General features: G+C 43.4%; 1 protein-coding gene across 2 annotated transcripts in view; it reads right to left on the bottom strand.

Moving 5' to 3' along the window:
• The window catches only part of PI4KA (phosphatidylinositol 4-kinase alpha), a 154,425-nt gene extending 126,546 nt beyond the window's left edge, over window positions 1-27,879 (bottom strand). For both annotated transcript variants that reach the window (XM_078335799.1, XM_035266895.3), the window contains exons 1-3: window positions 27,688-27,879; window positions 4,116-4,232; window positions 476-569 (exon numbers count right to left, since the gene is read on the bottom strand). Coding sequence is in view for 1 of the 2 variants with exons in the window: in XM_035266895.3 (XP_035122786.2) it covers window positions 476-569; window positions 4,116-4,232; window positions 27,688-27,822 (346 nt within the window). In the remaining variant the exon portion in view is untranslated. The remainder of the gene's footprint in view (window positions 1-475; window positions 570-4,115; window positions 4,233-27,687) is intronic.
• Window positions 27,880-27,987: the final 108 nt, after the last annotated feature.

Below are 27,987 nucleotides of genomic sequence, written 5' to 3'. Positions count from 1 at the left end.
TGGCAACAAAGTGATGAAACTATTTACAGTGAACATTGCTGTTGAGTACCCAACCTCCATATCTCACCCTTTTTGAGCAGCAGCAATATAATCTGGAGAACTGACCTCACTCCACAGTGAGCCTATAAATTCTAAGGGCAATAGTGACTGATTTGGGGATGGGTAGGTGACCCAATTCCAGCCAATGAGAGACATGAGAAAAGGTTCTTAAAGGTCTCAATGTTCTTGCTCCCTCTTAGAAGAATGCAATGGAAAGCTGGCCTGCCCAGGCCCACCTTCTCCTCAACTCATTCAAAGGCTGTGGACAACACATGGATGTAATCTCAGCCCACAATGCTACCAGCAGTTAGTTGCTTCATAACCAAGAGTGGGATAAGACGCATCTGATGTCTCAGTATGAATAAACACTTGATCCTACAGACACTGAACATGCATAATTTTTCTTATATTCAGGGAAAACATGACATACAATTACCTCTGCCTTTCCGAGCTGTGCTTTCTTCTACCCAATACACTTTTGGAAGACCTTTGAGAAGTCGAAGAAGGTAAGGAACCACACAATCTTTGTGCTAAAAATAATAATAATAAATTACATTTAATAAAATAAATGATTGGTAGCTTTTCAGCCCAGATTAAGCCCAAAGCATATCCACATCCTAATCATCTCAGAGATTCCAGGAACAATGTAAAGTGCATGTAAGTTCAAATGGCATCACTACATTCCTGTTTTCACATTGCAGAGTCCAGAGGCTGTCCCATCAACCCATACCAAAGAAGCCTAAGGGAAGGGTTTACACCTGCCCTCTGGAGCTGAGGGTCCAGCCTTCTCAGGCCTATTCTGGGGGCTGGGACTCTCCAGAAGGTACGCATATGTAAGCACTCAAAGCTGTCTTCAGTGAGAATGGTTTAGAGTCCCAAAACCCATCCATGAGCCCCAGAATAAGATCCTAAGGATGGAGAGAAGCTCAACCTGGTGATGCTTTTCTCTGTTCACGTCCCTTGTCCTCTTTCCTTGATTTTTTTTTAATGTTTTACTTCATGTTTCCTCTTGCTTTTCTCAAGTTGAGCATCAGACTTTATAGCTAACATTAGCCCAGTGAAAAATTACTTTCCTCTAGTTTCTGAACTAGCCAATCAACACTAACATACAGCTTCATAACTTTCCATCATTGGATTTGGAGCTATTTCCCTATTTACAACTGTTGCAGTTAAGGATAGATGTGCTCCAGAGAAGTGTGCTCCAGAGGAAAAGAGCACTATCTTATGTTTTGAAATGCTGACAAACCACATGGCAGTTTCAAAAACATGGCTGCAGCCAAGCACAGTGGCTCCCACCTGTAATCCCAGCACTTTGGGAGACCCAGGCAGGTAGATCATTTGAGCTCAATAATTAGAGACCAGGCTGGTCAATGTGGCAAAACCCTGTCTCTACTAAAAATATAAATGTTAGCTGGGTGCGGTGGCATGTGACTGTAGTCCCAGCTACTCGGGAGGCTGAGGTGGGAGAATCGCTTGAGCCTGAGAGGTAAAGCCTGCAGTAAATCGAGATCATGCCCCTGCACTCCAGCCTGGGCGACAGAGTGAGATCCTATCTCAAAAAAATGAAAACATAAAAACATGGCAGAAGGCACACAGCTTCCACCTGGCTCTTCCTCAGGACACCTGCCCTGGAATCTAGATGCTATGCTGTGATAAGACCCAGGAATGACAGACTTCAGGTGATTCCAACCCCCTACCCTACACTAAATAGAGTCAGTTGAGCCCTGTCTAAACTGCAGATGCATGAATCAAGTAAACAAAACGATGTATTAAGCACTAAGTTTAGGGGCAGTTTGTCATACCATAATAGATAACAAAAGACAGAGAATTTTAAAAAGGAACTGGCTAAGACATCTGTCCAGGATCCCAGTGCACTGATAGGAACAAAACTCCTTAAGGCCTGAACCACATGGCATCCTGCAGAGGAAGTGGCTCCAGGTGGCTCTTTCCTATATAAACTGTGATGACATTAGCAGCACAGGGTGAGTAAAACCACCTCAGTTCCTCTGGCCACAGCTCTGCTGCCATGGAAGCCCACTGCTGGAACCAGGAGGAGGTCAATGCATGGCCCATCCTGGAGAGGAGCAAGGAATATAAGCACCAGGTAAACCAAGAAAGGTGGTCCCTAGGGTTTTCTTAGGGGGCTGGCAAAGCATGCTAGGTTCCTCTCTTGTATACAGGAGGCCAATGGGCTATCCTGGACATACAGGTGGACTCTAGGGTCCAAGGGACAATGTCACATGCCACCTGGGATCCTGCTAGGCCTCACTCAGAATCTGAATGACACCAAAAGTAATTTGTGCTCATCTACTCGTTGTCATCTTAATACAACACTTTCAGGACATACAAGTAAATCTATCAAGGAATGTGTTTGTCAAAGATATTATCAAGTAATCCACATTTGAACAATAGTTTCTTAGACAAAAAAGTTTTAAATGTTTTGCCCTTTATAATTCATTTTATATTAATGTAGGATATGGTAAACAGAAAAAGTAAAAATGTTTTTTTTTCTTTTTCACATTTATAAATAGGCAGGCTGGTTATGTAGCACATGCCTGTAATCCCAGCACTTTGGGAGGCCTAAGCAGGAGGATCACTTGAGACCAGGGTTTGAGATCAACCTGGGTAACACAGCAAGACCCTCATTTCTACAGAAAATTCAAAAATCATGCCCATGCCTCTAATCCCAGCTGCTCAGGAGGCTGAGATGGGAGGATCCCTTGAGCCCAGGAGTTCAAGGCTGCATTAAATAATGTCTGTGCCACTGCATTCCAGCCTAGGCAATAAAGTGAGACTCTGTCTCCAAGAATAAATAAATAAATAAATAGGTAGATAGCAGAAGAAAAGCCAAAATGCAGCTTATGCATCTAATTTCGTTTTTTTAATTAACCTTGATTAGGTCATCTATTTAATTGTTAAAATACTACTCTATAATTAAAATTCTTATTTTATCAAATGTATAAATACTCTGTCAAAATATTAATGCTTACTGGAGCAAAATTTCCAGGAGATGGAAGCAATCTTTTCTGGACCCTAAATATTCAAACATCTAACATATTTATTTACCTAACATAGCATGATTAAACCTGGAATTTAGAACTGGTATCTGGTAATGATAAAAGTAGATAGACAAATAAATATTCAATAGACAATGATCAATCATTTGTTTTAGTTAGCTTTGGGAAATATAAAAATACACACACAAAACAGTCACACTATTTTTTTTGTTGGAGCTACAGGGCTAGTTTTTAAGTTTCTATTAAAAGGTACATTGAGGCAGGGCATGGTGGCTCATGTGTGGCTCACATCTATAATCCCAGCACTTTGGAAGGCTGAGGAGGGCGAATCACCTGAGGTCAGGAGTTCGAGACCAGCTTGGCCAAGATGGCAAAACCCCATCTCCATGAAAAATACAAAAAAATTAGCTGGGCATGGCAGCTGGCACCAGTAATCCCAGCTACTCGGGAAGCTGAGGCAGGACACTCACTTGAACCCTGGAGGTGGAGGTTACAGTAAGCCAAGATTGCACCACTGTACTCCAGCCTGGGCGACAGAGCAAGACTCCATCTCAAAAAAAAAAAAAAAAAGTACACTGATACATACTCTTAAAGTTTACACACACACACACACATACGTATGTATATCACAATTTTGAAAAAGATATTATATCAAAATTACCTAAAATGATTCTGTCCTTTTGGAAGGAGAAATACAGTACCCTTGAGTCTGACTTATGAGCATTTTACCTGAGTTTGAAAACCAAATCTACCCTGGAAGGCACACAGTTACTTTTCAAAGCATTTTAACTTACTCTGTGGCACATAATAACAAACAAACAAAACACATTTTTTTAATAACATGATATATTCACACAATTCCAAAAAACTCAAATTTTCTAAGATTTACATTAGGAAGCCTCATTCCCACCTTGTCCTACTCTCCCCACTAACCACTTTGATTAGGTTCATATGTATTCTTCAAGTAATGCTCTAGATAAATATAAGCAGATAACAAATCTAAATGCTCACTACATCCCCTTTTACAATGAAGAAACCTTTAATTTCATGAAGACTTACCTGAAGATCAGATTCAATCAGAAAAATGCCCAATGCAATCACTGCATCTCTCCGTCTTTCATCTAACTGGAAGATCCCATGGAAATCCACTGGACACATGCAAAGAAGCTTTTGGACCTAGAAAATGAGACCCCCCCCCAAAAAAAACAACTCCACAAAATAGAAAACAACATTCAAAATAAACCAAGCTGAATACAGTGACACATGCCTGCCAGTCCCAGCTATTCAGGAGGCTGAAGTGGGAAGATAACTTGAGCTTGGGAGTTTGAGACTAGCCTGGCCAACACAGTAAGTTTCTATCTCTTAAATAAATAAAAATAAAAAGGGTCGGGCACGGTGGCTCACACCTGTAATCCCAGCACTTTGAGAGGCTGAGGTGGGCGTATCACGAGGTCAGGAGATCAAGACCGTCCTGGCCAACGTGGTGAAACTCTGTCTCTACTAAAAATACAAAAATTAGCCAAGCATGGTAGTACATGCCTGTAATCCCAGCTACTCAGGAGTCTGAGGCAGAATTGCTTGAACCCTGGAGGCGGAGGTTGCAGTGAGCCAAGATCGTGCCATTGCACTCCAGCCTGGGTGACAGAGCGAGACTCTGTCTTGGAAAAAATAAATAAATAAAAATAAATAAAATAAATAGGCCAGGCTCAGTGGCTCATGTCTATAATCCCAACACTCTGGGAGGTCAAGACAGGTGGATCACCTGAGGTCAGGAGTTCGAGATCAGCCTAGCCAACATGTTGAAACCCTGTCTCTACTAAAAATACAAATATTAGTCAGGTGTGGTGGCATGTACCTGTTTTCCCCGTGAATCACCTGAACCCAGGAGATGGAGGTTGCAGTGAGCCAAGATCATGCCACTGCATTCCAGCCCAGGTAACAGGGCAAGACTCTGTCTCAAAAAAAAAAAAAAACAAAACACAAAATAGCATAAAAGCCCAAGAGTCCATGTAACCAGTAAGTCATAATTCTTTTCCAGTTAAAAGATCACAGGACATCTCCAGCTGCTGAAATGATTGTACACATGCCCCCCAAAAACACGAAGAATCTGAGGAGTATGAGCTGAGAGTTAAAACTGTGTATACTCAGAAAGAGTAAGACGCAATGGCTGAAGTTTGCATTTTGGTGTTAGGACAGTCTAAGTGAGGGTCCCCACCCCCTGACTATGAACACGTCACCCAAACCAACCTGCAGTAACAATGCCTCCCCGGCTCCTTTAAAAATTAAATGTGTGGCTGGCACAGTGGCTCGTGCCTGTAATTACAGTGCTTTGGGAAACCAAGGCAGGCGGATCATGAGGTCTGGAGTTCAAGATCAGCCTGGCTAATATGGTGAAACCACATTTCTACTAAAAATACAAAAAGTAGGCCAGGCACGGTGGCTCATGCCTATAATCCCGGCACTTTGGGAGGCCGAGGTGGGCAAATCTCAAGGTCAAGAGATCAAGATCATCCTAGCCAACATGGTGAAACCCCATCTCTACCAAAAATAATTAGCTGGGTGTGGTGGCACATGCCTGTAGTTCCAGCTACTGGGGAGGCTGAGGCAGAAGAATCATATGAACCCAGGTGGCGGAGGTTGCAGTGTACTGAGATCACACCACTGCACTCCAGCCTGGCAACAGAATGAGACTGTCTCAAAAAAAAAATAATAATAATAATACAAAAAGTAGCTGGGCATGGTGGTGCATGCCTGTAGTCCCAGCTTGGGCAGCTGAGGTGGGAGAATCACTTGAACCTGGAAGGCAGAGGTTGAAGTGAGCCAAGATCATGCCACCGAAATGCAGCCTGGGCGATAGAACGAGACTCTGTTACCAAAAAAAAAAAAAAAAAAAAAAAAAAAATCAAATGTGTGAAGCAGTTGGTACTGAGCATTGCACATAGTCAATGATCAATAAACATTATCTATTGTTACTGGATCTGCTATAATAGCGGCTAATGGCAGGCAAAAGCCGGCAATAAGTTAGCAATTTACTGAATACATCGAAGAATTAGGATTATCTTCAGAAGAAACCAACAGCAAATATATATCTTAAAGTAACTGAAAATCTAAACTTACTGCAAATAAGAAAACAGGTGATGTCAATCTTGAAAATCTATGCCACAAGAAGTACTAAGCAAATCAATGAGAAACACCTGGAGATCCTTTACCTTGTAGTCTGCTGAAGACCAATGACAATTCACCAACATTGATACAGCTGTGGTGGGATGTCTTAACAGCTAAGAAAATCAAATGTATTGCTTGGCATTTGCCCTGAAAATGTGTTAATGAATTACCACTTTAATTTTTTTAAAAGAAAGCAAATCTGGCCGGGCGCGGTGTCTCAAGCCTGTAATACCAGCACTTTGGGAGGCCGAGGCGGGTGGATCACCAGGTCAAGAGATCGAGACCATCCTGGTCAACATGGTGAAACCCCGTCTCTACTAAAAATACAAAAAATTAGCTGGGCATGGTGGCACGTGCCTGTAATCCCAGCTACTCAGGAGGCTGAGGCAGGAGAATTGCCTGAACCCAGGAGGCGGAGGTTGCGGTGAGCCGAGATCGCGCCATTGCACTCCAGCCTGGGTAACAAGAGCGAAACTCCGTCTCAAAAAAAAAAAAAAAAAGAAGAAAAAAAGAAAGCAAATCATTTTTGTTTACTTGGATTTTAAAAGGTAAATATAAAGGGATAGCACAGATCTGACAGAAAAGCACCTTCTAATCTGAAGAGGGGTAACATTATTTGTCCTGGTGATTTTCCTTACACAACTGACTGTAAACATATAATTATAACTCAGGCAAATATTGCACAGAAGTACATTCATCACCATGTTGCATATATAAATTAAAAACTGGAACAATCTAAATAACCAATATTAGGAGAATAAATGATGATTCAGCCACTTGGTAAAACAGTAGGTTAAACCATATGAAACTGCTGATATTCAACCACTTTTTGGACACAGAAACGATGCTTTCAGAAAATTCAACCTAATATTACAGACATTAAAAATGGTGCTTTTCTAGGACTATGCAATGACATGAAACACAATGTCCTAAATTTCTATAAACCCGTAAGAGGAAAGATCTTAATTACTGTATATAGAAAAAACACTGAAAGATGCTAGAAGAATACAGCTGAATAAAAAAAAATAAAAATAAAAAGGCCAGGCTCAGTGGCTCACACCTGTAATCCCAGCACTTTGGGAAGCTGAAGCAGGCAGATCACGAGGTCAGGAAATCGAGACCATCCTGGACAACATGGTGAAATCCTGTGTCTACTAAAAAAAAAAAAATTAGCGGGGGTGGTGGCGCACGCCTGTAGTCCCAACTACTCGGGAGGCTGAGGCAGGAGAATTGCTTGAACCCAGGAGGCAGATTGCAGTGAGCCGAGATCACACCACTGCACTCCAACCTGGAGACAGAACAAGACTCTGTCTCTCTATATATATAATACAAAAATAGATTTAAAAAATAGAAAAAAATCTCAAAATGTTAATAGTTTTGAGATGTAGGATTACCTGTGGTTTTACTTGTAAATGCTTTTATATTTTCCAAAATATGTTCCCTGAGAAAACATTATTTAAGTAATTAGAAAAAAATCAGTAAGTTAAAATAAGAATATTTACATATTGGGGGAAATCCATTCTATTATGATTAAATGCTTAGACAAAAGAGCATAAAGTAACAGACAAGATAAGAACAGAAATGCTAAATTCCCACTTTTCAGTGTTCATCCATAAGGAGAATGTGCTCCACAATCAGAAGGAAAAACAAAATACAAAGATCTGCAGACCAACCACAACAGAGTGATAACTTCAGAGATTCTAGCCACTTTCAAAATGTTCACCAGTGAGTCACACTCGAATCTTGATAGAAAGGGTAAAGACTCAAAAAAACAAACAAACAAAAACTAAATCGAAGGAAGGTGGAATCACAACAGCACGAGTCCATGAGATTCAAAGAATGCTAATTAATGAGTGAACACCGAAGCAGAGGGAAGAGTTGGTGGCCCCATCAAAGCCTATGCACTTTGCTCTGACCCGTGCAATACTTTATCAGTACCCTGCACTAAAACACAGAAGATATATTCCACCACAAACCTGGCAGGTGAAACTAATGTGCTAGAAGACAGCAAGGAGACTTTAAAACTCACCAAAATTGTCATAACATCATTATTAAATATGGAAAGGACATAATGGTACAGGAAAGATAACTCATTAATATTCCCACACACCAAACACATATACAGTTGACATTTTAAATATTTTTGCTGTCAGTACTTTTTGGTGTTCCTAGAGAGTTCTTTGGGAACAGGGTAAAGATCATGCCTTGTTACTCTGTTGCATATAAATAAATCTAATGTTTACAGCTTTTACTTGAGTGAAATGCCACATGGACTTTGGAGTTAGACCTGAAGTCACATCCTGGCTCTGGTACAGTTAGGTGGCTGACACGCTGAATCTCAGCTTCCCCTTCTACAGCAGCTTTGTGGGGCTACAGAAGGTCGTGCGCCTGAGTAGCTGGCACAGTCATTATCTGGAGCGAGTACTCACTTAACTTCACCTAAGTATTTTTTGTGCTACTACTCTCCAACAACTGCATCAAACAGCATCTTTGAGTAACTCATGTCAATGTGCCTTTCATTCATTCATTCAGTCACCATTTACTAGGCACCTATTCCATGAGAGGCACTGCCCCGGGTATTGTGGATTCAGAGCAAACCAGGTAGCTCAAAGAGGACCCCTACACTCTTTTTCTAGTTAGGGACAGATAAACCAAGTGTCAGAGAGGTGCTAGTGCAAGGATAAATACAAATTTAAAATAAGAGATCTGATTCTCCTTTTTGAAAATAAGGCAAGAGATTTCCCTCCCCTCCTTTTTCTTTAGGAAATTTAAAATTGCAAGTACTCTCTCCATTGTTTGAAATGAATATGGTCCTCTGGAAGACCAGATAGGCCCTTTGCCAGCTGTATGACCTAGGAATGTTCTCAAGGACCTAGGAGCCATCTCTTTGGAAGGTAAACATCAAGGGAGATAGCATCCAATCTCCCAGTTTCCGTGGGAGAATAGGAGTCTAATTCCCATAGGTGCCTCACTCCACAGTGGTGCCCAGCCTGGAGTAGCACCATCTCAGCTTACTGCACCCTCCACCTCCCAGGTTCAAGTAATTGCCCTGCCTCAACCTCTAAAGTAGTTGGGAGTACAGGCACACTGTAATTAACCCCAGCATTTTGGGAGGTCAAGGAGGGCAGAACACTTGAGGTCAGGAGTTTAAGACCAGCTAGGCCAACATGGTAAAACCCCGTCTCTGCTAAAAATACAAAAATTAGCCAGGTGTGGTGGTGGATGCCTGTAATCCCAGCTACTTGGGAGGCTGAAGCAGGAGAATCAGTTGAACCTGTGTGGTGGAGGTTGTAGTGAGCCAGGATCACGCCACTACACTCCATCTCAAACAACAACAACAAAGTGTTTTCTTTCCCTCTACCTCTGTGCAGAGTATTTTTGGGTTGTGATTTTTTTTTTTTTTTTTTTGAGACGGAGTTTTGCTCTTGTTACCCAGGCTGGAGGGCAATGGCGCGATCTCAGCTCACTGCAACCTATGCCTCCTGGGTTCAGGCAATTCTCCTGCCTCAGCCTCCTGAGTAGTTGGGACTATAGGCATGTGCCACCATGCCCAGCTAATTTTTTGTATTTTTAGTAGAGATGGGGTTTCACCATGTTGACCAGGATGGTCTCGATCTCCTGACCTAGTGATCCACCCGCCTCAGCCTCCCAAAGTGCTGGGATTATAGGCGTGAGCCACTGTGCCTGGCCGAGATTTTTTTAAATTATATTTCTCCAACAATAGTGCCAAAGACAACTTTCAATAAGGCGATCAGGGAGGGATCACCTTACTGAAAGTAGTCCTTGGCACTACTGTTGGAGAGGGATCACCTTATTGAAAGTAGTCCTTGGCACTACTGTTGGAGAGGGAGGGCCTCTCTAAGATGGTTCCTTAAATTGGGATCAAGAAGAAGCCAGGAAAGGCTGCTGCTGCTGCAGCACAGTGGAAAAGAGGAAGCAAGGAGGCCCAGGAGTTCAGGCCCAGGCAGAGAAGGTCCCCACAGGCCCCAGAGGCCAGGTCAGAAGCTTGAATTGTACCCTAATAACAAACATGGAGGCCTTAGGGCATCAAGTTTAGAACTGAAGTCTACAAGAATCCCTCTGGCTGATGCACAGGAAATGGATTTTAGAGGACAAAAGTGAAAACAGAGAGATGGGTGAGGAGACCCTTGCTGTACCCAAGGCAAAGATGGTAGCAATCAATGAGACAGAAACACAAACAGACCAGTTCAGGATATGTTTTGGAGGAAGAGTTAACAGGACTTGATGATGGACAGGATATGGAAGCAAGGAATAGATTACTTTAGTTGCCTCTTTGCCACACTTTGCCAGACCAGGTGCATAGCTCATGCCTGTAATCCAGGCACTTTGGAAAGCCAAGGCAGGAGGATCGCTTGAGACCAGACTGGGCAACATATTAAGACCCTGTCTCTACAAAAAAATAAACAAAACTAGTCAGGTATTGTCAGCGACATGTGAACCAAACAAACTCCATCCTGAATAAAGTCTGGGTAAAATGAGGCTGAGACCTACCAGGTTGCATTCCCAGATGGTTAAGGCATTCTAAGTCACAGGATGAGATGCAAGGTTGGCACAAGATACAGGTTATAAAAACCTTGCTGATAAAACAGGCTACAAGCCGGGCGCGGTGGCTCACGCCTGTAATCCCAGCACTTTGGGAGGCCGAGGCTGGTGGATCACGAGGTCAAGAGATCAAGACCATCCTGGTCAACAAGGTGAAACCTCGTCTCTACTAAAAATACAAAAATTAGCTGGGCATGGTGGCGTGTGCCTGTAGTTCAGCTACTCGGGAGGCTGAGGCAGGAGAATTGCTTGAACCCAGGAGGCAGAGGTTGCGGTGAGCCGAGATCGTGCCATTGCACTCCAGTCTGGGTAACAACAGCGAAACTCCGTCTCAAAAAAAAAAAAAAAAACAGACTGCAGTAAAGAAGCCAGTTAAAACCCACCAAAACCAAGATGTCTGGTCTTGAACTCCTGACCTTAGGTGATCCACTCACCTTGGCCTCCCAGAGTTCTGCGATTACAGGCATGAGCCACCGCACCTGGCTGCTAAGGCTTTTTTTTACATAAAGTTTAAGAATGGAGTTCCTCTCTCAGGCCAGGTGCTCTGGGTTGGGCTCTAACAATATTCCAGGATCAGAATTCAGGATCATCAACACAGCTTAGCCATACAGCCAATGCAGCTGTCACCCCACCCAGTAGAGAGAACTGAAGGCAGAGTTTTTTACCTTCAGTTCCTTTTGACTGCTAGGGCCTCCTCTCCTTCAAATGCCCAGGGGGGCTCTGCCGTACTCTGACTTTAGACCTTCCTCCCCTATCCCCACTCAACTAAAAACATTTAAATAGAAATCATCTGTAACCATTCAGAAATTACTCTAGAAGCTAGGCACACAGCTTTAAATGTGAAGCAAAAATACCAAAAAGAATAAACAACTCAGAGATTCGTGTAATGATTCCACAATTTATGAACTACACTGACATGGTAGGCAGAATAACCGTACCTCAAAGATGTCCACACCCCCAATTCCCCGAGCCTGTGAATATGTTATTTTACATGGCAAAAGGGACCATCCAGATATAATTAAGAACCTTGAAGTAGAGAAATTATCCCGGATTATTTAGATAGGCCCAGGGCAATCACAAAGGTCATTAAAAGGAGCCAAGAGAGGCAGAAGAGGGAGTCAGAGTGATGTGAAGTAAGGGTTTGGCCAACCACTACTCCCTTTGAAGATGAAGGAAGGGGCCAGGAACCAAGGAATGTGGGCAGCTCTAGGAGCTGTAAAAGGCTTGGAAATGATGGCTGGGTATGGTGGCTCACACTTGTAATTCCAGCACTTTGGGAGACCAAGGCAGGAGGATCACCTGAGGTCAGGAGTTCAAGACCAGCCTGGCCACACGTGAAACCCCATCTCTACTAAAAATACAAAAATTAGCCAGGCGTGGTGGCAAGCCCCGTGGCTGAGGCAGCAGAATTGCTTGAACCCAGGAGGTGGAGGTTGCAGTGAGCTGAGACTGAGCCACTGCACTCCAGCCTGTGCAACAAAGAAATACTCCATCTCAAAATATTAAAAATATTAAAATATTTTTTTAAAAGGAAAAAGGCTTGGAAATGAGTTCTCCCCTAGGGTCTCTAGAATAGTATGCAGCCCTGCCATCACCTTGATTTTAGTCCAGTGAAACATGGGTTGGGTTTCTAATCTATAGAACTATAAAATTATAAGTGTGTTATTCTAACAAGTATGTGGCAATTTATTTACAGTAATAGGAAACTAATGTAAATCGTCACCAGTAATTAAACAAAACTCAGAGCCTACTGAACTGCCTATCAAGAAAAGTACCAAACTGAGAAACCAGATTACAGGCAATAGGCCGGGCACAGTGGTTTACACCTGTAATCCCAGCACTTTGGGAGGCCAAGGAGGGAGGATCACATGGCAAAACTCCGTCTCTACTAAAAATACAAAAATTAGCCAGGTGTGGTGGCTTGAGCCTGTAATCCCAGCTACTCCGGAGGCTGAGGCACAAGAATTGCTTGAACCTGGGAGGCAGAGATTGCATTGAGCCTAGATTGTGCCACTATTCTCCAGCCTGGGCCATAGAGCAAGACGTTATCTCAAAACAAAAGAAAAAAATGAAGATCACAAGCAATATTTATTTCCTTCTTTATTATTTTCTGTATTTCCCATATTTTCTATAAAAAAATTTGATAACTTTAGAATCAGAAAAAAATATGGCCAGGCATGGTGGTTTATGCCTATAATTCCAGCAATTTGGGAGGCTGAGGCAGGAGGGTTGCTTGAGTCCTGGAGTTCAAGACCAGGCTGGGCAACATGGTGAGACTCTGTCTACAAAAAATTAGCCAGGCATGGTGGCATGCACCTATAGTCCCAGAAGCTCGGGAGGCTAAGGAGGGAAGATCGCTGGAGGATTGCCTGAGCCCAGGAGGTTGACGCTGCAGTGAGCTGTGATCACGCTACTGCATTCCAGCTTGGGTGACAAAGCAAGACGCTGTCTCAAAACAAAAAGGAAAAAAAAGAAAAGAAATACAGAATATATACAAGTTCAAATGCTCCACTGATATGCTTATCTGAACTGCAGCCCTGAGGACCACTGACAACTCCCAAACATAAAGAAGTGTAGGTGTAGGGCCGGAAGAAGCTCATTAAGCTCAAAATCTGACCATGATGGCCAGGGTTATTCCCATTTACAAAAAGGATCCAGAGGGGCTCTACCCACCACTTTCAGATGCAACCACCAAATGTCCACTTTCAGGCAGGCCATGTGTTATCCTATTCCTGTTTTACAGGTTAGGCAGCTAGGTCCAGATAAGTTAAGTGCAACTGAGGCGACAGGCTCCTAACTAGAGCTTCCTTCTCAGTTTGTCTCTTCCTACAATATTTCCACTTTCGGTTCATATACCTTCAATGGCTCTCCATTGCCCAGCAAACACTCAGCGCACACTCTCAGCCCCACAACTTCTTTCATAAACCCAAGCCCCTATGTATCAACTCTCATTTCTTCCTATCTTGCCTTTTCCATGGTTTTGACCCATTTGAAACATTTTGTTTAACCTGTCCTGTCTCCCCTATAAAAATTCAACCCATCCTTCCAAGATCTATCTCAACTGTCTCAAGCCTCTCAAACATTTTCCAGACCCCGGCAACTTGATGTAATAACTAACATCATACCTCTCAATAGCTCACATAGAACTCTGTATTTCCCAAGATGATTACCTTCCTGACATCTTAAGAGTCACTTGTATACTTATCTTCACACTGCAGAGAGTACTATGACTTCCTCATCACTCCACTGCACCCTACACATTTCAGAACTTTAACAACTACTTAGTGGAACTAAAACAGCCAAGGTCACAGACATTTGATGAGGTGAGGAGGAAAGAAAAGAGGTACAGGGGTACTAGAACGCAGGGTTTAACTACACTGTGATACTTGTCATATAGTCAGTACCAGGCACAGAGCTGGGCACTGAACAAATATCTGCTGCCTCACTGAATGAATGGAGGGATGGAGAACTCTCAAATGAAGAAATATATAATGTACAGCCACTCCCTCACGAGTGTTACAATCCAGCAGGAATTATAAAACTGACACAACTAGCAAATAACACAAGTCAGAAACTAAATGACCGAGGGCCCTGAAAGCCTGGTACAAAATGCTCTCAGAAACTGGGACTCTTATGAGAAAGACATCTGAAGACTTGAACCTGGGCCCTACAGAAATCACCACACCGAGTTCTGGTGGGTGCCATTCCCTAAATAATGACCACTAACACATGTTATTTATCATGTGCCAGAAGCTCATTAGGTAGCTATTATTAATCATCCACATTCTACATATGATGAAACAGACACAGAGAGGTCAAAGTCCTAATGCAGGATAAAGCATTAATCCTATAGTCTTTGAAAAAAATGAAAAAACCATCAAATGGCTTTTCAGAATCAGAATTTTACAATGAACTAGCAAGTTTTTTGTTTTCAGGGGTCTTGGGGGGAGTGGGTCATTATAAAAAGTTATTAAGGCCAGGCATGGTGGTTCACACCTGTAATCCCAGCACTTTGGGAGGCCAAGGCAGGCAAATCATGAAGTCAGGAGTTTGAGACTAGCCTGGCAAACATGGTGAACCCCGTCTCAACTAAAAATACAAAAATTAGCCAGGCGTAGTGACATGCGCCTGCAATCCCAGCTACACAGGAGGCTTAGACAGAAGAATCACTTGAACCCGGGAGGTAGAGGTTGCAGTGAGCTGAGATCGCACCACTGCACTCCAGCCTGGGCGACAAAGCAAGACTTCGTCTCGGGGGTAGGGAAAAGTTATTAAACTCAAAATCTGACCCCGATGGCCAGGGTTATTCCCATTCACAAAAAGGATCCAGAGGGGCTCTACCCACCACTTTCAAAAGGTCAATAAATCAGTGGATCACAGGGAAACAACAGATATGACTGACTTAGACTTTGGTAAGAACTCTTGGCAATACTGTTACCCAAGGCTATTAAAAGAAACATATCTAGAAGATATAAATTTTGACTGCCAAGGTAAGGAAATACTAAACCAAGGAGAAAATAAGATTCTTTGTAAGTCTGGATGACTGGGCAGAAAATTACAGATGAGAACCATAACAGAAGGTATTTGTAAGTTATTTAGGTCAAAATAAAGCTACAATAATAGCATTATAAAAGTTGGATAATTAAATAATTTAAAACAGTACTACTTTTTGTTATTTAAAACCTCTGGGAACAGTCTTTCCAGAGAAACAAAATTCCCTGAGAACTAAAGGCTAAGATTTAAGTATTAATGGTATATTTTTCTGTTAAAATCATTTTTAATTATCTTTTTCAAATGTACTGTCTGCTCAGACAAAAAAATACTGAAATTAAGATGATACTTACAAAGTGACTCAGAGCTATCATGATGAACAAAGGTGATTGTGACATGACACACATGGACCTACAGATATAAGTGGAACAGCATCTGCTCCTACAAGCACCCTGGGTTAGAGTTTCATTAGAGATGCTCTTTTGAGCTGGGTGCAGTGGTGACTGCCTGTAATCCCAGCTGCTTGGGTACCTGAGGTGGGAGGACTGCTTGAGCCTAGGAGTTAGAGGGTGCAGTAAGCTATGAAAGTGCCACTGCACTCCAGCCTGGGCAACAGAGCAGGATCCTGTCTTAATAAAAAATTAAAAAGATGCTCTTTGGTCATTTGCAGATGGATTCATGACCTTCTAATAAACAATTTCAACAAGGTTACAGGATACAAGATTAAGTTATGACTATCAATTGTATTTCTATAAAGCATCAATGAACAAATTAAGAAAACTATTCCACAGTTAATTTTATGTTATATAAACGTTATCTCAATTATAAAAAAAACAAAAACACAGGAACAGAAAACCAAATACTGCACATTCTCACTTATAAGTGGGAGCTGAATGATGAGAACACATGAACATGTGGTGGGGGAAAAACACCTACTAGGGACTGTGAGGTTAGGGAGGGGGAGTATCAGGAAGAATAGCTGGTCAGGTGGTGGCTCATGCCTGTAATCCCAGCACTTTGGGATGCCAAAGCGGGCAGATCACTTGAGGTCAGGAGTTCAAGATGAGCCTGGTCAATATGGTGAAACCCCATCTCTATTGAAAATACAAAAATTAGCCAGGCGTGATGGTCTGTGTCTATATAGTCCCAACTACTCAGGAGGCTGAGGCAGGAGAATTCCTTGAACTTGGGAGGCAGAAGCTGCAGTGAATTGAGACTGCCCCACTGCAATGGACAACAGTGCAGGCTCAAAAAAAAAAAAAAAAAGGCAGGGGGGCCAGGTGTGGTGGTTCATGCCTGTAATCTTAGCACTTTGAGAGGTCAAGGTGGGTGGATCACAAGGTCAGGAGTTTGAGACCAGCCTGACCAACATGCTGAAACCCCATTGCTACTAAAAATACAAAAAAAAATAGCTGGGAGTGATGGCAGGCGCCCATAGTCCCAGCCTCTCAGGAGGCTGAGGCAGGAAAATCGCTTGAACCCAGGAGGCAGGGGTTGCAGTGAACTATGATCACACCACTGCACTCCAGCCTGGGCAACAGAGCAAGACTCCATTAAAAAAAACCAAAAAAACGGGGCCAGGCGCGGTGGCTCACGCCTGTAATCCCTGCACTTTGGGAGGCCGAGGCGGGTGGATCACGAGGTCAAGAGATCGAGACCACCCTGGTCAACATGGTGAAACCCCGTCTCTACCAAAAATACAAAAAATTAGCTGGGCATGGTGGCGCGTGCCTGTAATCCCAGCTACTCAGGAGGCTGAGGCAGGAGAATTGCCTGAACCCAGGAGGCGGAGGTTGCAGTGAGCCAAGATCACGCCATTGCACTCCAGCCTGGGTAACAAGAGCGAAACTCCATCTCAAAAAAAAAAAAAAAACAGGAAAAACAGGAATAGCTAATGGATGCTGGGCTTAATAGACAGGTGATGAGATGACCTGTGCAGCAAAACACCATGGCACATGTATAACAAACCTGCACATCCTGCACATGTACCCCCTAAACCTAAAAGTTGAAGAAAAATGAATAAATAAAAATTTAAAAAGAAAAACAACTGTAATCCCAGTACTTTGGGAGGCCAAGGAAGGAGGATTGCTTGAGCCCAGGAGTTTGACATCAGCCTGGGTAACATAGGGAGACTCTTGTCTCTATGAAAAATTTCAGAAATTAGCCAGGAGGCTGGTGCAGTGGCTCATGCCTGTAATCTCAACACTTTGGGAGGCTAAGGCAGGTGGATCACTTGAGCTCAGGAGTTCAAGACCAGCCTAGGGTACATGGTGAAACCCAAGACCAGCCTGGGGTACACAGTGAAACCCAGTTTCTAAAAAAAAAAAAAAAAAAAAAAAAAAAAACTACAAAAATTAATCAGGCATGGTGGTTTGTGCCTACAGTCCCAGCTACTTCAGAGACTAAGGTGGGAGGATTGCTTAAGCCTGGAAGGTCCAGACTATAGTGAGCTATGATAATACCACTGCATACCATTGCTCTCCAGCCTGAGTGATAGTGAGACCCTGTCTCAAAAAAAAAAAGAAGGAGAACCATTTCATTTAAAATAGCATCAAAAAGAACAAAATACTTAGGAATAAAAACAAAAGAAGTGCAAAACTAAGAAACATTACAATATTGCTGAAAATAAAGAAAATCTAAATAAATGGAAAGACATCCCATGTTCATAGATCAAAACAGTTACTATTGTTTAGATGGCCATACAGACCAAGCACAGTGGCTCATGCCTGTAATCCCTGCACTTTGCCAGGGGCAAAGGTGAGTGGATCACTTGAAGTCAGGAGTTCGAGACCAGCCTGGCCAGCGTGGCAAAACCATGTCTCTACTAAAAATACAAAAATTAGCTGGGCATGGCTGTGCACGCCTGTAGTCGCGCCTAACTGGGAGGCTGAGGCAGAATTGCTTGAACCCAGGAGGTTGTAGTAGGCTGAGATTATGCCCCTGCACTCCAGCCTGGGTGACAGAGCAAGACTCCACGTCAAAAAAAAAAAAAAAAAAAAAAGAGGACAATACAGCAATACAGCCTAAACTGACCTCCGGTTTCAACACCATCCTTATAACAATCCTAGACGAGTGCTTTGCAGAAAATAACAAGCTGACCCTAAAATTCCCATGGAAATTCAAGGGACCCAGAATAGTAAAAACGATCTTGAAAAGGAAGAACAAAGTTGGAGGACACATTCTTCCCAATTTCAAAACTTGCCACAAAGCTAAAGTAATCAAGAAAGTATAGTAGCCAGCATCAGGAAAGACATATACCTCAAATAAACCCTCACATTTATGGTCAACTGATTTTTGACAAGGGTTCCAGGACCACTCAATGGAAAAAAGAATAGTCTTTCCAAGAAATAGTGCTAAGACAACTGGATATTCACATGCAAAAGAATGAAACTGGACCCCCATCTCATATCACATAAAAACTTACAATGGATCAAAAACTCAAATGTAAGAGCTAAACTATAAAACTGCTAATAAAAAAACGTAAGTGTCTTTGTGACCTTGGAATTAGACAATGGTTTCTTAGATACAACACCAAAAGCACAAGGGACAAAAGAAAACAAAAATGACAAAATGGACATCATCAAAATTTAAAACATTTGTGTTTCAAAGAACACCATGAATAAAGTGAAAAAGCCCACAGAATGGGAGAAAATATTTGCAAATCATATATATCCTATGAAGAAACTTGTATCTAAAATATGTAAAGAACTATTACAACTTAATAAAAAGACAAATACTACAATTTAAAAATGGGCAAAGGATCTGAATAGATGTATCTACAAAGGAGATCTACAAATAGCCAAAAAGAGTGGTTATTCTAGGATAGAATAGGCTGGCTTTAATTAACATCATTAACCATCAGGGAAATGCAAATCAACAGAACAATAAGACCCACTTCATACCCACTAGGAAAGCTGTAATTGAAAAGACAGACAATACAGAGTGTTGGTGACAATGTAAAAGAAAACCGACCCTCTGTACACTGTTGGTGGGAACGTAAATGATGTAGTAACTTTGGAAAACAGTCTGGAGTTCCTTTAAAGATTAAACCTAGAATTATTGTATGGTCCAGCAATTCCACATCCAGTTAAAGACCCAAGAGAAATAAAAATATGTCTACAGAAACACTTGTACATGAATTTCCATAGCAGCATTATTCATAATAGTCAAAACGTAGAAACAATCAAAACATCCACCTACAAATGAATGCATAAAATGTGCTATATGCATACAATCAAATATTATTCAGTAATAGAAATGAAGTAATGATACATGCTACAACATGGATGAAACTTAAAAATATGCTAAGTAAAAGAATCCAGTCACAAAGAACCACATCTTATATAATTCTATTTCTATAAAATGTTCAGAATAAGCAAATCTATCAAGACAGAAAGTAAATTAGTGGTTGCCTAAGGATGGGGCTGGTAGGGCTGGAGGGTAACAGCAAGGTTTCTTTTGATGGCAATGAAAATGATCTAAAATTGATCATGGTGATGGATTGGCAACTCTGTGAATACACTAAAAATAATGAATGGTACATTTTAAATAAGTAAATTTTATGGTAGGTGAATTATATCTCAACAAAGCACTTTTGAAAAACCTAGCCTCAGAAGGATCAAATTAAACCACAAGCAACTGCCTACCAGAACAAAGGCCAACGTTCCCTAAAGGAAGACAACAAAAATCTAAACATTCAGGCCAGGCACGTTGGCTTACCTTTTAACACCAGCACTTTGGGAAGCTGAGGCGGGCGGATCACTTGAGGCCAGGAGTTCAAGACCAGACTGGGCAATATGGTAAAACCCCATCTCTACTAAAATACAAAAAATCAGCAGAGTGTGGTGGCACACACTGAAGCAGTCCCCATAGGTCCCTGAGACTGTAAATACTCATTAAAAGTTTCTTAAATTTTGGCTGGGTACAGTAATTCATGCCTATAATCTCAGCACTATGAGAGGCTGGGGTGAGTGGATCACTTTAGCCCACAGTTTGAGATAAGTCTAGGTAAAGACCCTATCTCCAAAAAAAGAAAAAAAAAATTTTCATTAGCCAGGTACAATGTGCACGCCTGTAGTCCCAACTACTTGGAAGGCTGAGGCAGGAGGATCCCCAGAACCAGGAATTCAAGGCGGTAGTAAGTTATAATCATGACACTGCTCTCCAGCCTGAGTGACAAAGTGAAACTGTCTCCAAAAAAATGTAATTTTAATTTTTAAAAATGTGTAGGCCAGCATGGTGGCTCATGCCTATAATCCCAGCACTTTCGGAGGCCGAAGTGGGCAGATGGCTTGAGCCCTAGAGTTAGAGATCAGCTTGGGAAACACAGTGAGACCCTACCTCCATTTTTTTTTAAATGTCTATTTATCCATCTTTAATGTCATGGCCTAGCACAGTGCCTGCAACACAGCAAACCCCCAAAGATTTATCATATGAATGGATGGTGCCATCTTTTGCTTTCGTAATAGTAGCCTTAGTTATCTTTTTTTTTTTTTGTCTTTGAGATGGAATCTTTCTTTGTCATCCAGGCTGGAGTACAGTGGTGCAATCTCAGCTCACTGCAACCTCCACCTCCTAGGTTCAAGCGATTCTCCTACCTTAGCCTCCTGAGTAGCAAGGATTTGTAATCCCATGGTGCACGTCACCATGCCCCACTAATATTTGTATTTTTAGTAGAAATAGTATTGTTCCATGTTGCCCAGGCTGGTCTCGAACTCCTGATGTCAGGTGATCTGCCTGCCTCGGCCTTTCAAAGTACTGGGATTACAGGCATGAGCCACTGTGCCCAGCCACCTTGGTTATCCTGAATCCAGCCTTCCAAACCAGCTCTAAACACAGAAAAACATTCAGGAAAAGAGAACGGCTTCTGCAGCAGAGACAGAGCCTTTCAGGACTCAATAAACAAATGCAAGTGAGACCTGAGGATTTCTGCCTCAACCCTATATCTATTTGTCAGTTTACCACACAAATGAAAGTAGTGTTCTGGCTGACTTGGCACGTTCATGAAAGGCCAAGCTTTTTTCCAGCATGCCAGCATATACGACAGAAGCAAAATAAAAAATAAAAACATAAATAAACAATCAGGAAGAAAAAAATACAAAAATTTCAGCAACTGATGTCAGTGATGGGAATAGCTGCTGGTGACAAAGATGAGACGCAACCACATCTCCAATGAGTCCAAACTGCAAACGCAGACAGCAGAAAAGAGAATCTGCAGTAAGGAGAGAGAAATAGAACACTTCTGCCCCCAGGGGAGGCAAACAGCTGGTGACGCAGGAGGGCTGAGGGAAGGCTACATGAAGACAGAGGGAGAAAGTGGCCTCGGAAGAAATCAACATTACTGACACATCCATCTTGAATTTCTAGCTTCCAGAATTAGGAGGAAATAAATCTGTGTTGTTTAAGCCAGTCTGTGATACTTTGCTATGGCAGCCTAGCAAAGTAACAGTTAACATGGCATGGTTACAGGTAAAGATTTTTTCTTCTTCCAATTTCTTCTTAAAATATTTTGGAGTTGACTTAAAAATAACGATTCTGGCAACATGTATACCCTCCGCCGACCCTCATGCCCTCTCCTCTCACTCTACGGATGGCTCTTAACATAGCCTCACAAAGGAAAGAAAAAGAGGATGGGAAATTCTCGGCTTCCTGATGCTGAAAAATGCCAACACTATGATGTTTATTCCATGGCGGACCACTGTAAAGGACAGACTGTATAATGATGAACTCCAGAAAGCCCACTACCCTAAGCATCAAGCCACATATTCTTCCAACTACAGATTAGAATTCACTCATCCTACGGAGCACATATGTCCACCTGAGAGGGTTCAGCCTGTCCCTAATGCCACAGTGCCATTTAAACATCAGATCAGGCTGGGCGCAGTAGCTCACACATATAATCGCAGCACTTTGGGAGGCCAAGCCTGGAAATTTGAGACAAGCCTGGGCAAAATGGTGAGACCCCGTCTCTATTTTCTTTAAAAAATCAGATCAATTGCTAGCTAAGACACCTCAGGACTCTGGCATTCTAACTGAAGAAAGCAAAGAGAACATTTAGGACATGGAAGAAGGGCTCTAATCAAAGCCTCCTGAGGGTAGGGAGAGGACTAGGAGGACAAGGAATGCTGTCTACTTTGCAGTTCTGCCCATGACTCTCGGTATCCCAGGACCGAGGATCCACTGGTTTAACAAAGGCCTGTAGAGAAGAGACAGAAATAGGCCACTGAATTTCCCTGACACAGAGAAAGATTAACCAGGCAGAGCCAGGAAGAAGCTTGGTAGGGGTGGCTCAGCAACATTCTGAAAACAGGTGAGAAGCACGAAAGCAGAACAAGATTAGCGGGCAGATAGAAATCAGGAAGGAGGAGTATGGAAGCCAACTGTATATGGAGATCCCAATGTTGAAAAGGCTCACTTTCTTTCTTGCCTATTTTTTTCTTCTTATCTTCCTCCCAAAGGGAGAGGGCTGAGGATTGGGTAGGACTTGGTTCAAAGGGCTTCACAGAGAGAGTGTCCTCTGAGGTGGGCTTCAATCCTGGGGGTGGTGCCCCAGTCCAAAGCACAGCCTAGCAGGTAAACCTTAAAGCTCAGACAGGGATCAGAGAACATATGCTCAAGGGTCTTGGCTTTGGCTACATGAACATAGCAGGAATCTAGCCACCAGACCTGAAATATGAGAGTAGATGGAATCTTGGTCAGCTGAGGTAGTTCACACCTATAATCCCAGCACTTTGGGAGGCCAAGACAAGAGGACACCTTAAGCCCTGGAGTTTAAGACCAGCTTGGGCAAGATGGTGAGACTCCCACTCTATTAAAAAAAAAAGAAAAGAAAGTAGATGGGATTTCATTGGATTATTAAAGGAAAGAGAGAAAAAAAAAAAGAGTAGATGAGAGACTCATAGCAAGGCTGAATTGCTGCTGTTTAACTGAACCACCAAATCAGCACTACTTCTGATTTACCGGGCCTAGCGCGTGCCAATAAACAGTAGAATCTCAATAAATGTTTTCTAAAAGTAAAATTTTTTTTTTTTTTTTTTGAGACAAAGTCTTGCTTCGTCGCCCAAGCCAGAGTGCACTGGTGAGATCTCAGCCCACTGCAACCTCTGCCTCCTAGGTTCAAACGATTATCTGGCCTCAGCCTCCCAAGTAACTGGCATTACAGGTGCCCGCTATCATGCCTGGCTAGTTTTTGTATTTTTAGAAGAGACGGGGTTTCATCATGTTGGCCAGGCTGGTCTCGAACTCCTGACCTCAAGCAATCAGCCCGCCTCAGCCTCCCAAAGTTCTGGGATTACAGGTGTGAGCCACCATGCCCGGCCAAAGGTAATTTTTTTTAAAAGTAAAGTCCACAGTAATAGGCTTGGTTTCACAGACTGGGATTAGAGTGAGTGACTTGAGGAAGTAACTGTGGCATGTAGAGAGACAAAGGTAGGGAAGGTTGTGTCATTAATGTACTTCAAGTGTCACTAAAAATATGTCAGGGCTGCCTGAGTTAACAATGTCTGAGCTGAGATGTGAGGTCTGGTTCTGCAAACTTAGCCTTCCCCAGATCGACCCCAACTAGATCAAGTTCCGAGCAGTCCTCTGACTTCTCAGGAAGAAAGAAGAGAAAAAAAATAGAATAGAAGCAAAGAAAAGAAGGGCAAGGGGGAAAAGAGAAGGGGGAGGGATTGAATTTTAAACACTTACCTCCCCACATAAGTCTCCATCTTTATTATCTCAGGTGCATACTCTAAAATTCCTTTACTCCTAAGAACAAGAAACTTTTCCTTGGGAATGCTAAAGGCTTTTTGTTAATTGCTTTAAAATAGAGGAATGTAGTAAGACACATAATATAGGACTACATATTAACAACGATCCCTAGCATAATCAAGTCTCAAGATCTTAGATGAGGACAAGAGGATTTCACATATATTTAATGGGGTCAGCCACTTACAGAAGCCTCCTCTATGAAATAAGTTGTTTCAGGGGTCCCCCAGACTACTCACATATATTTTGTACTCATGGCAAAGTTTTTTTACAGTGAATGGATATCAGCAATGGGAAAAGACCTCAAGCATCACTAAAATCATGTCAGGGCTGCCTGTAGGAACCCACGCACAGGTTTCCTTATGTCCTCACCCTCCTGTGAGGATATACATCAAGTTTGCTCCTTGCTACAGCAGCAAAAATGCAATGCATGTATGCAAAGTTTGTGACCAGGAAAGTCCATTAGAGACTCAGTACCCTACATTAGTCTAGTAATCAGATTCCCAGAAGGAAATCAAGTATTCGACATAAATCATACGGTTTGTAAAAAGGATCTAGGCATAGTGAACCATCTTTATCATAGTTACAGAATTGAGGGAAGCATTCAAGTGCCCAACATAAAGAGGCTCTAGTAGACCCAGAGCTGCTCTATTCCCTCTTCTCCACAGAAGTAATTGGTAATGACCAGGTACAGCAACTCATGCCTGTAATCCCAGAACTTTGGGAGACCAATATGGGCGGATCACTTGAGGTCAGGAGTTCAAGACTAGCCTGGCCAATATAGTGAAACCCTGTCTTTACTAAAAATACTAAAAAATTAGCCAGATGTGGTGGCATGTGCCTGTAGTCCCAGCTACTTGGGAGGCTAAGGCAGAAGAATAGCTTGAACCCGGGAGGCAGACATTGCAGTGAGCTGAGATCTGGCCACTGCACTCCAGCCTGGGCAACAGAGTGAGACTCTGTCTCAAAAAAAAAAAAAAAAAAAAAAAAAAGTGACTGATAAATGTTGTCCATGAGACTGAAGTATTTCCCAAAGTAAGTGGCATTAGGGAGCTGCCAACCTGCAGCTGTGGCTGTGTTCCCTGTAAAATACAATTTTTTTTTTTTTAGATGGAGTTTCACTCTTATTGCCCAGGCTGGAGTGCAATGGCACAATCTCAGCTCACTGCAACCTCTGCCTCTCTGGTTAGAGCAATTCTCCTGCCTCAGCCTCCCAAGCAGCTGAGATTACAGGCAAGCGCCACCACACCTGGTTAATTTTTGTTTTGTTTTGTTTGAGACACAGTCTCGCTCTCTCAGCTCACTGCAGCCTCCGCCTCCTGGGTTCAAGCGATTCTCCTGCCTCAGCCTCCCAAGTAGCAGGGACTACAGGTATGCGTCACCATGCCCGGCTAATTTTTTTTGTACTTTTAGTAGAGACCAGGTTTCAGCATGTTGGTCAGGCTGCTCTCGAACTCCTGACCTCATGATTCACCTGCCTCGGCCTCCCAAAGTGCTGGGATTACAGGCACGAGCCACCGCACTTGGCCATAAAATATAATTTTTTGGTGGCTCGTGCCTGTAATCCCAGCACTTTGGGAGGCCGAGGCAGGTGAATCATGAGGTCAGGAGTTCGAGAGCAGCCTGACCAACATGCTGAAACCTGGTCTCTACTAAAAGTACAAAAAAAATTAGCCGGGCATGGTGACGCATACCTGTAGTCCCTGCTACTTGGGAGGCTGAGGCAGGAGAATCGCTTGAACCCAGGAGGCGGAGGCTGCAGTGAGCTGAGATCACACCACTGCACTCCAGCTAGGGAGACAGAACGAGACTCCATCAAAGAAAAAAATATATAAATATATATATATAATCTTCAAAACTGAAGCAGGTATTACAAGATACAAAGCTAAGAATGTTGCAATTACAGAATGTTCTCATGACTAGTGATCATGGCTAAAGAAGGCAAATTAAGCTCAAGGTGCCCTTTTCAGAGTAACTGAGTGGAAAGGGTGCTACCACTGCTGGAGCTGCAGGACCAGCTTCTTAAAGACCATCCAATTCTCTACATTCTCTTCTCCCAGAATCCAACTATCAGACCTAAGATATACTTGTTGGCTCTCCGAAGAAGAGAATGTGCTGACTAGCTAGCATGAGTTTGAGTTAATAAACAGCACTATGCTCCATTAGTCAGGCTATCTAATGATAATGGTGATCATACTTTAGGTACCCATGTGCCTTTTTGTTGATCTTCACAATACTATGAAGTACTATCCTGTTTTTGACAGGAGATGATAGCAAAGTATCAGAGAAGGGAACTGACCTGTCTAGAGTCACCCTAGTGCAAGCAAGTGATACAGGATTTAAATTAAGAGGTCCTATTTTCCAAATCCCTGTCCTTTCCATTGCATTGTACTCCCTCTTAAGCTAGAAGTCAGGTTAGCACCAATCTGCCAGGACCCGCTTACCCTGAAAGTGTGTGATAAAATCAGGTTTGAGAACCAACAAAGCCAAGGACCAGGTCACTCTGCCAAAAGTGCCTAAAACAGCCTTTCAGCTTCACGCATCAGCAGAGAGCCACAAAACTATTCCCAAATGCAGCAGGCTGGTCTCCAGTCACCACTGTCTTTGTATCTTTTCGGAAAACATCCTCCTTCTTTCTGCCAAAAAGTTGAGTGGGAAAGTAATTCCATCCCTTCAGGGCTAAACACTGTGCTGAATCTCACCGCACACTGGTGAGTGAAGAAAGCTGACATTTACTGCTCACCCACTGTGTGCCTAGCCCTATGCAAGACGCTTTATGCTAGAACTCATTTAATTCTCAAGAGCAACCTCTTTTTACAGGAAAGGATACAGAGGCTCTAAGAGTAAAAAGTAATTTGCCTAAGAGGATACGGTAAGTGCCAGTGCAGAGAACAAATTTAAATCTGACTAAAATCTGTGCTCTTTCCAGATCTCAAGGCACACCATTGAGTTGCCTTTCACCTTTCTCCCAAGATGAGGTTTGCTCTGTCACGACTTCACCTTTCTCTTCTGAAGCAATCCCGAGTTCACTTCTCTGCCCACTGACAGTTCACTCTCCCTTCCCTGCCACTGTCCCTTCTGCCAACCCACAATCTTTTACCCAATCTAACGCCCCCAGCCTCGTAGAATAACACTACGCAATTGGTTTACAGTCAGAAATAACTTTCAGCAGTGTTTCGTCTCCTGGCCACCACAATCAGGTGAAGCCGGTAAAGCAAGTAAAAGCATCCCCATTTTACAAGAAAGGCATCTTCCCAAGCTCGCGTAATAAAAAACAGGTGAAATCCGGGGCGGAGCCCCACGTCTTGACCCCTGGTCCTCTGCTCATCCCACTGCTCCTCACTGATGTCTGCGACCCAGCCTCCACCCCCGCGATGTCACAAGATGCTCGGTGGGCCAGCAGCTCACGTCCCCCGCTCGCCCACGACCACCCACCCGCAGCGGCGGCGAAGGCCCCGCCGACCCCTCCCCCACGACCCTTACCTTTTTACCAGCCCCTCCCTCTGGAGTCTCCTTCCGCTGCCAGATCCAAACCCTCAGGCGCCCCCTCCCGCACACACTGCCCGCGATTCCCGTCTCGGCCTCCCGTAGACCCTCATCCCGCCTCCCCGCTTCGCCGCCGCGGCCCCTCCTGTCAGTCCGCGGCCGAGCCCGCCGACGTTACCTTCTCCAACGATGCTGGTCTCTGCACCGCCAAGGAGCGGGCCAGGGACAGGACCGTGTTGAAATAGAAACCTCGCGAGGCGCTGGAGCCGGAGCCGCCGCCGCCGCCGCCTCCCCGGGCCGCGGCCGCCGCCATCACCTCACGCGCCGCGGCGCTGCCCGCCGGCTCCCAGCTCCCGGCCCGCGAGCACCCGACCTCAGGGCGCAGGCGCAGCGGCATCCGGCTTTCCCGCCACGTGACCTCTCAGTTGCCGACACTATGTAGGGCGTGGCTGCGGGGCGGGCCCACCGCTGCAGGGGA

This window comes from Callithrix jacchus, chromosome 1, assembly GCF_049354715.1.
Source record: "Callithrix jacchus isolate 240 chromosome 1, calJac240_pri, whole genome shotgun sequence".
Classification (NCBI taxonomy): Eukaryota; Metazoa; Chordata; class Mammalia; order Primates; family Cebidae; genus Callithrix; species Callithrix jacchus.
Note: the sequence above shows the minus strand (reverse complement) of the source record. Positions and strands in the feature narration are given on the sequence as shown.